Here is a 9,262-nt window from a genome sequence, read left to right as displayed (position 1 = left end):
TTTGGCTCTTTTGGTTGATATTAGGAGAATAAAATCACATCAGCAGAAAATAAATATTTCCAGAAGAAGATCATAAATTATAAGAAATAAAAGTGGTTTTAATGAGAAAAAGCTCTAATAATGAATCCAGATCTAACATGACCAGAATAAATCAGTCCATGTTTCACTCTGAAATAAACTGAAAGCTTTTATTATTTTCAGTGCAGGAGTTCTAATATTACGACTTTATTCTGTTTTTAATGATTTTGTTCAGATATTATCATGACTTCTCAGCTACTCAGCCTGTTGCTGTACGACTTCATCCTCAGTCAGGCGACTCGTTACTTTCCTGTTCTGACCTGCAGGTTGACGATGAAGACGAGCGACGAGGCCGTAACCACGGCGAAGGACTGGTAGTCGGAGGGCGCCTCGCCGTCCTGCCCCATGGTCTGCAGGAACGCTCCGTACGGGATGAAGAAGATGATGAGCGACACGAAGATGCCGTGGAACAAGCTGATGAAGAAGTTCTTGTAGTTGAACAGCGACCCCTGCTGGCCGGGCAGATACAGCGTCGGGACCTTCAGGCTGAGCTCGTCGTTCACGTCCTGCAGGAACAAACATCAGGAAACACATTTCACTGAGTTGGTCCCTAAATAAGGTCAACTTCTAGACAAAACACCTGATTCTGATATAAGACACAAAGTAAATTAGTTAAACTGATTTATACTGATATTTACTGAGACTTTCAAAGGTTTTAGCTTTTAATTCTGTTCATTGGAAAGAAAATTAAAAGAGAAGAGAGTGCAGCAGCTCCACCTGGTGGACAGTAGGAGGCATGCCTGTTCATTTTAATAGTTTTGGGTTTTTCATTGTAGTTTAATTTTATTTCATTGTGATTTTGTTCATTTTATTTAGTTTCTAGAGTCTGTTGCTGTTTTTATTAGTTAAATATTGTTTAGTATTAGTTTAGATTTTGTTTTCAAACTGATAGAAAATTAATTTTCCCCATAAAAGCAGTTTGCAAATTATGTTGCTCCATAATCCTCCTGTTGGCCATGTTACGCTACATTATGCTATGCTACGTTACGCTATGCTATGCTACGCTAGTCCAGAAAATGGTGACAGAAAAAGTTGTCAAACACCAGAATCAGTTTGTTGTTCAACAATAATTCAAAATGGCGTCTTTTGATGAGAATTACCCAATTCATGTATAACAATACTTTGAGTTCTGCACCTAAAAATTAACTGAAGTATGAAACTAAAAAGCTACTACCAACACGAATAAAAAACATTTAACTAATAAATAAAACTAGCAAACCCACTTTAAAATTAACTGAAATATACAAACAAAAAGTCACAACAAAATGAAACTAAACCGTCATGAAAAACCAAAAAACTCAGCAGTTTCTCCAAATTTTAAAGTTTCTGATTCACAAAATAAAACCATTTCAAATGAACAACATTTCTAATCAGCTGACATGTTTCCCCTCAGGAACCTGCAGGGCAGCTCGAGTGGAAACGAGTGAAATAAAACCTCAGACATCCAGAGGAACCAGTTTGTACCTGGTCCAGGAGTCCGACCAGCAGGACCGGCAGGCTGCTGTAGGCCAGGTTGTAGAGCGTGATGAACCAGTCCTCATAGGCCGTCTGCAGAGACAACACAGGTTCAGTCATCCTCATTAGATTTTCATCCCCACCTCCCCAAATGAACCAGACGTTCTAGACAAACTACAGTTTGATTAAAGTGAACTAAACAGGGCTGCTGTGAATGCAGCCTTAGAGGTCAAAGGTCACTGTCGGAGCGTATCGGACCGTGCAGCGCTGCTGACCTGAGAGGAGTATCCGTTGAAAAAGGAGTACCAGAAATGGACCAGAGTGAAGGCGAAGTTCTTGAAGAAGAAGAAACGGAGGAACTTGCACATCCTGATGTAGGACCAGCGGCCGTGCACCAGCAGGAGGCGCTGCAGGTAGGAGAACTGGGCGAAGGCGTAGTCGCTGGACATGACGGCCTGCATCCCCTCCTGACCGCTGATGCCCACTCCGATGTCGGCGGCTGGAGGGACAGAGGACCATGGGTCAGGTCGGGGTTTAAAGGTCAGAGGTCATCTGCTTCCTTACTTTTGATCATGTTGACGTCGTTCGCTCCGTCTCCGATGGACAGCGTCACGGCCTTCTTGTACTTCTTCACCAGACTCACAACGTTGGCCTTCTGCTTGGGCGTGACGCGGCAGCAGATCACCGCCTCGCACTCACAGGCCATGTTCACGAAGTCGACCTGCGGGACAAAAAGTTCGACACGTTGTTCCAAGATGGCCGCCGCTCAGGCTGCGGTGCAGCAGCTCCCTCTAGTGGCTGTGCATGCTGCTCTCACTTGTCTCATTTCCTTCTCCTGGTCGTCCATCGGGTCCTGAGGGTTGCTCGGAGTTTGTCTCCTTCCCAAGCGGCGAAGACGCAGCCGGCGGCGTTTCTTCTTCTTCTCATAAAGAATCTCGTTCTACGAAGACAAACATCCTAATCAGTCATGAAACCGACAGCACTGACCAGGAGGTAAAGGTTCCTTCCAGAACCTGCAGGATATTTGAACGACTGTATCGATTTTAAAACTTTGACTCTCCCAAAACAGAAAGGAAACTTTAACTTCTCCAACAGAAAGATCGTCTTAACAACTGCCAGCAGAGCTTTGGTCATTTTCCAAGGCTGCTGTGAGAGAGAGAGTCTAACCAGCCATCCTCCAGTGATGATCAGAGCGTTGTTGATGGTTCCAGGGAAGAAAGGCTCATCCGGTTTCTTTTTGCCAAGTCGATGTGATGGAGCTTCATTTCTCCTGGCAGCTTGACGGGCCAGCAGCTTCCCACTGCAAATGTTTTAAAAATATAAAAATCTCAGATTAAAGTTGAATATTGCAGATGTATCCTGGTGAATCTTAGATTTGCTCTCAGGCCTTGGATCATTTGTTAGCATTTATCTGCCTGTATTAGCATGGTGCTAACCAACACACTTCTGCTAATCACTATATTGGTATAGTGCGTTAGCAGAACTAATGTTTATGATTATTTAGGGCTAACTAGCCGTTTAGCTAGCAGCGCCCTCTGCTGGTGGCAGCACTGAGCATCTCAGATTCTGATTGGCAGAACCTGATCAGACTCACTTGACATCCTCTCCATAGTGGATCTGCATCTTGTCCGTCAGCAGCTGACATGAGTATCCGATGTTTTCTGCCGTTTCTGAAGGAAAGACAAACTTTCAGACTCGGTTCCGTCTCTACAGGGACGTCGGATCATTTCCTGCCTGCTCTACAGTCTGAAGGGGAAGGCACCTTTCTTATCGCCGGTCAGGACCCAGATTTTGATGCCAGCCTTGGCCAGGTTGGCGATGGTCTCTGGAACGTCATCCTGAAGTTTATCCTCAATGGCTGTTGCTCCAATCAGCTGCAGGAAGCAAACGCCACCAATCAGCAGAGCTGGATTACAGAAGCTGATGCTAGTTTGTGTTTCCCACCAACCATCAGGTTCTTCTCGATGTCCTCATAGACTCTGTCCAGGGCGGCTTCCCTGTCCACCATGTTCAGCTGGGCCTCTTTGTGTCTGCGGGACCAAGCCTCAAACTCGCTGGCGCTGATGTCCTTGTAACACAGGCAGAGCGTCCTCAACGTCTCATTGGCAAAGATCTGCAAGACAAAACGCATCCTGTCCTTCCTGTCCTGTTCATGTCTCTGAAGAGGAGCAGAGACTCACGTCCAACGCGGTCTGGGTGGATTCCTTGTGTCGGGTGTTTGGGGACAGCCGCTCATAGATGACCGTATCGGCGCCTTTGCAGTACAGACGGATCCGTCCGTCAGGAAACTTCACTGGAAACGAGACGAGTTAAATTCAAACACTTCTGCTTCTAATGAACGAGAAACGTAATGTTAGCATCCAACATGAAACAGTGTTTGGTTAACTCTCCCTTTGTTTTGGTGTCTCTACCCAGAATGCACTGCTCTGCAGTCCACTTCCTGCTTTTCACTTCAGCTGAACCAAGACTGATGTGACCTCAACAGAACCGGACTCTGCATGCAAACGGACCAGACAGCCTTCATCTACTGATGGGTTGGAAGAGGAGCAGACATGCTGCAGGATCCGATCTTCATGTGACACGGTGCCGAGTCTGATCAGCAGGGTTTATTCTGGGCCGCTATGCCAACGTTAGCTGGCCGCTACGCCATTTATCCTGGGCTGCTATGCTAACTTTATTTATTCTGGGCTGCTATGCTAACGTCATTTATTCTGGGCCGCTATGCCAACGTTAGCTGGCTGCTACGCCATTTATCCTGGGCCGCTACGCCAACGTTAGCTGGCGGCAGCGGCGCCAACATTATTTATTCTGGGCTGCTATGGTAACGTTAGCTGGCTGCTACGCCATTTATCCTGGGCTGCTACGCCGACGTCATTTATCCTGGGCTGCTACGCTAACGTCAGCTGGCTGCTACGCCGACGTAATTTATTCTGGGCTGCTATGCTAACGTAATTTATTCTGGGCTGCTATGCTAACGTCATTTATTCTGGGCTGCTATGCTAACGTCATTTATTCTGGGCTGCTATGCTAACGTTAGCTGGCGTTCGGCCTTACGGATGATCGACATGCGCTTGCGGTCAGAGTTGAAGTCGAGCAGGGCCAGCATCTCGTAGGTCGCCTCCTGGCCCATCTCAGAGATGGTGATGGTGTCCTGGGTGCGCGACAGAAACACGAAGCCGAAGTTCCTGGCTGCCGTCACGAGAGCGCCCTCATCAGGAGACGCAGCCTGATACACCAACTCGCCTCCTTGGAACAGGAGGAATGAGATCAGCTGGAGTTTCTGCTCTAAACCTTCAGGTGTCTCCTCTCTCCAAGTCATTCATTTACCCTCGTTGCTCTCCACCATGACCGTGTGGCACAGCGACAGAAGCTTGAAAAACTCCAGAGCATCTTTGTCCTTCTTGGATTTGATGTTGGCGACCAGGAAGTGGTCAACAAACTGGAACTTCCTGTCAGCGTGGCGGTTCCAGGTCCAGTCCACCGGCTGGCAGGCAGGACAGACAAGGAGGCGTTTTGGTATATTATCATAAATTATAGTCAAAACAAAAGACATTAAACATTTTATCTGAGGTTTTCATCATAATATGGTGGAATCTGCACGTTTCATCCAGACGTGGTTTGATTTATTGGTATAAATCTATAATTTACATTTCAAACCTGGTAAAAGTCAGATAGTTTATCATTAAATGTGTTTGGATCAGATGAACCTTCTCTGATGGTTTATCGAATCGACTCGTACCTTTATTTTGTCCAGAGATGCTCCTTCAGACGTGGTTGGGCCTCCTGACAGGAAAAGACAAAAACACATTTTAGTTCTCATCGTTTCCTTTCTACTTCAAGTAAATATGTCAGAAATAAAAATGTCTCTTAGTTTCAGGTTTACCAATATGTACTGTCACAGCGTTAGCCTCAACTTTAGCCATAAACTGAGAATATTAAAGGTATTTTCATTTCATCTCCAGCTCTGATTCGTTCAGGGTTTCTGAAGCGGCTCATATTCACCGTAACTCCGCCCGGCGATGGTGCACTTCTTGAACTGCATGATGTTCTGCGTCAAAGTTCCCGTTTTGTCGGAGAAGATGTACTGGATCTGCCCCAGCTGCTCGTTCAGGGTCGTCGTTCGGGCCTGAAACAGGAAGGAGCCGAGATGGAAAAAGTTCTGAGTCTCAGAAAGTTTGACCATCGGTCGTTTGGTACCTTAGCTGGTGTGTCTTTCTCTGAATAATACATCTGCAGGTCCCAGTTGATGAATTTACTCTGGCCCAGACGAATCACCTCCACACTGTAAAACATAACGGTGTTACTTTAACCAACAGACAAACTGATGCTAATTTAATGTCTCTGCAGCCGATCCTGACCTGACGTAGAGGGAAATGGGCACCATGGTGTTGAGGACGATGATGTAGCCCCAGAAGCTGAGGAAGCCTCTGTAGGCGACGGTTTGGTCTTTGCCGTCGTTCAGGTACCAGGAGCTGGTTCCGATGTCCTGGTACCAGAAGGAGTGACCGATGGCGAGTCCGGCCGACACCAGGATGAGCAGAGCGAAGATCTGCACAGAGGAAACACAACGCCTTCAGCAGCTGCTGCCCACAGGGGGCGCCACAGCAAGCAGCCCTGTTCCTGCTGCATCACACTGACTGGGTGTCAAATACGGAACAACATCAGGGCCAACAATAAAAATAAATTTACTGTTTTCCCTAAGAAACTTAATTCTGCATCGAGTCACATCAAATAAATAACCAAATATTCTTATGTTCAAATTAAAAAATAAAATTCAAAGTTTTGAGAAATAAAGTCAGAACTCTGAGAAAAGAAAATGTCAGAAGTAAATAACTCACTTTTTATACTGAAATATAAAATGTAACAGAAACCCTAGTTTAATTAAAGCTGACGTCCGTCTCACCGTGTAAACCATGTAGTTCATCAGCTCGTCTATCTTGGTCCTCTTGAACCTCGTTTTGCCGCCGTTCCTCATGATCTTGGTATCGGCTCCTACAACAGAGTCCAGGCACCAATCATCTAAACCACCTCATGAGTTAATGCCTATTCATTTTAGGCTAAATTTCAAAGAAAGGAAAACCATTAAAACAGCAGAGACCTGCGAAGATGACCAGGCCGTGGCAGAAGTCGGTGTTTCGGATTTTGCATCCTCGCAGCAGCATGTTGTCCAGCTCCAGAGGGTAACGCTCGCCGTCCCACAGCATCGTCCCCGTAAACTTGTCCAGCCGGTTGTTTGGTTCCTCACATTCGATCAGAGCTGCAATCAGATGATAGGGAACTAAACAAGTGACTAAAATACCGTTAACATTTCATTTAGACAGTTAAGGGGCTAGTGCAAAATAATTAATGCTGCGTTTATTTATTCCCATTTATTTCTTTGACTTTTGTACCCTAAAAGTTTCACTACATTAAAATGATCAGTTTAATAATTCAGAGAATCAGGAAACTCAGCCCTGATTGGCAGATGAAACAAAAAGTTAGAAAAACTGAAAAAAATGTGTAAAAACAATAAAAATTAAAATTTCAGTTTTTATCATTAACAGTTGATGATGTCACATAATCCAAGTTTAAATTTAAGTAGCCAATTAAAACTAATAAGCAACAACAAACAAAAGAAGTATATATTTCACTGAAATATTTCAAACTGAACAGAAATAATTTTGAAACGGATAAAAATGTGTCAATGACACAAAAAAAATCTGACAGAAATTTGAAAAATATAAGGAAAAAAACGGAATTTTTTATTTTGTATTTTCAAAATGTAAAAATAGTTTTTAGTTTTAAAAGAACTCAGACAAACTTTATGGCCCAAATTTAGCTCCATGAAAATCTAAATTATTTGACACCGTCACACTGAAAGCTACATTTAAACAAAAAAACTAAAACTGTGGCCCCAATTTATCTCCATACATTTTATCCTCTTAATAATCCAAAACTTTTTCCAGATGATTTTTTCACCCACATGAACCATTTATACATAAAACTCAGGTTCATTTTGATGCAGAGCTGCAGAACGTCTGTTTACACTGTAAAACATTGTTGGTTAGATAAACCCTCATGGTCTCTGGACCATGAGGGTCCAGAGACCAGTTTACCGTTGAACTGGGCCAGATGTCGCTCCTCCTGCAGCCTCTGGTCCATCACTCGGAGCCCCATCTTAAACTTCAGGTTGGTTTCTCTGCAAAATGATTAATATCTGAATTATTTCTAACATTTCCTGAGAAATCAGAGCTGACTGAACCAGAGCTGCATCCAAAGTTACAGACTTTAAAAAAGCAGAAAGTAAAACTTCTCAGCATGTTGACAGTAAAATGTTAAAAGTTTCTGATCAGAAGTTTGTTTTGGTTCGATGTCACGGATGAATTTCCTGTTAGAAACTTTGTTTAAACTCAGCTTGTAATGTTAAGATAAACATGAAGAAACTCCAGCTGTTAGATTTACACTTTACTGCTGAGTCATGAGTCGACTCAGCAATCAGGAACAAATAAAACGGCACCAATCAGATGATCCTGCTGGGAAAATACTGGTTTGAATTTCTAGAATAAATCCTGTAATATTAAAAATGGTTTTGTTTTAGAAGCTCTTACCCGTCCAGCTCGGCGGTTTCTACGTAACACAAGCTGTTGGGCTCGGAGCTGGACAGCAGCAGGATGTCGGCCTGAAGGAAACAGGAAACATGCAGGAGGAGAACAAACATCAGCCCACAGAGGATCTGCTCAATGAAATACATAAACCATCTTCATCTTAAATGTCCCGTTGTGTGTTATATGCCAGTAACACAAACAAAACATTAACATGTTGTAGCTCAAATTTAAGGGACAAAATGATGAATTTGAAGAATAATTTTTAAAAGAGCAAATAAAACCAAACATACGGGAATAAAGTCGTTTTTCTTCATGCGGACGACGTCTCCAACCTGGACGTCCATCCACTTCGATTCCTTAAACCTGAAGGAAAAACACAATATTCAGCTTTTCATGCAATAAAGAACAAAATAATCATGAACTGAAACCTGATCTGACCGTCCATCCAGCAAAACTTCACACTTCCTGTTGTTGACTTCCTTGTCCATCCTGTGACGCGCCTGAAGGACAACAGAGACTGAAGTCCAGCACAGTCCAACCAGCATTTTCCTTCATTTATCCGTTTTAAACGCGTCAGAAAGCAGCTAAAGTCTGCGGATCCAACATGGCCGCCTCACCAGGTCGTCAACCAGGTCTTTGATCGCAGTGATTCCCAAAACGATGACCAGAGGAAACAGAGTGGTGTACCAGGGGAGCGTGGAGATGTCCGGGATGATCTGAGACGGAGAAGAACCAGTTACTACTTCAGTCCTACAGAACAAACTGAACCAGAGAAACCAAACCAGAGAAACCAAACCAGAGAAACCAAACCAGAGAAACCAAACCAGTGAACAAACCAAACCAGAGAAACCAAACCAGAGAAACTAAACCAGAGAAACTAAACCAGAGAAACCAAACCAGTGAACAAACCAAACCAGAGAAACCAAACCAGAGAAACCAAACCAGAGAAACCAAACCAGTGAACAAACCAAACCAGAAAAACCAAACCAGAGAAACCAAACCAGAGAAACCAAACCAGTGAAACCAAACCAGAGAAACCAAACCAGAGAACAAACCAAACCAGAGAAACCAAACCAGAGAAACCAAACCAGTGAACAAACCAAACCAGAGAAACCAAACCAGAGAAACCAAACCAGAGAAACTAA

General features: G+C 43.9%; 1 protein-coding gene across 1 annotated transcript in view; it reads right to left on the bottom strand.

The window, feature by feature from the left end:
* The window catches only part of atp8b1 (ATPase phospholipid transporting 8B1), a 33,209-nt gene that overhangs the window by 5,563 nt on the left and 18,384 nt on the right, over positions 1-9,262 (bottom strand). Inside the window, exons 5-27 of the mRNA XM_015059724.1 lie at positions 8,735-8,833; positions 8,556-8,617; positions 8,408-8,480; positions 8,121-8,191; positions 7,629-7,711; positions 6,632-6,790; positions 6,437-6,525; positions 5,892-6,082; positions 5,731-5,815; positions 5,536-5,659; positions 5,273-5,316; positions 4,861-5,017; positions 4,588-4,779; positions 3,714-3,826; positions 3,482-3,646; positions 3,296-3,407; positions 3,128-3,203; positions 2,701-2,833; positions 2,351-2,473; positions 2,098-2,254; positions 1,809-2,032; positions 1,543-1,626; positions 339-584 (exon numbers count right to left, since the gene is read on the bottom strand). Coding sequence (XP_014915210.1) covers positions 339-584; positions 1,543-1,626; positions 1,809-2,032; positions 2,098-2,254; positions 2,351-2,473; positions 2,701-2,833; positions 3,128-3,203; positions 3,296-3,407; positions 3,482-3,646; positions 3,714-3,826; positions 4,588-4,779; positions 4,861-5,017; positions 5,273-5,316; positions 5,536-5,659; positions 5,731-5,815; positions 5,892-6,082; positions 6,437-6,525; positions 6,632-6,790; positions 7,629-7,711; positions 8,121-8,191; positions 8,408-8,480; positions 8,556-8,617; positions 8,735-8,833 — 2,862 coding nt within the window. The remainder of the gene's footprint in view (positions 1-338; positions 585-1,542; positions 1,627-1,808; positions 2,033-2,097; positions 2,255-2,350; positions 2,474-2,700; positions 2,834-3,127; positions 3,204-3,295; positions 3,408-3,481; positions 3,647-3,713; positions 3,827-4,587; positions 4,780-4,860; positions 5,018-5,272; positions 5,317-5,535; positions 5,660-5,730; positions 5,816-5,891; positions 6,083-6,436; positions 6,526-6,631; positions 6,791-7,628; positions 7,712-8,120; positions 8,192-8,407; positions 8,481-8,555; positions 8,618-8,734; positions 8,834-9,262) is intronic.

This window comes from Poecilia latipinna, unplaced genomic scaffold (assembly GCF_001443285.1).
Source record: "Poecilia latipinna isolate Pla-1442-1.1 unplaced genomic scaffold, P_latipinna-1.0 Scaffold1654, whole genome shotgun sequence".
Taxonomy (NCBI): Eukaryota; Metazoa; Chordata; class Actinopteri; order Cyprinodontiformes; family Poeciliidae; genus Poecilia; species Poecilia latipinna.
Note: the sequence above shows the minus strand (reverse complement) of the source record. Positions and strands in the feature narration are given on the sequence as shown.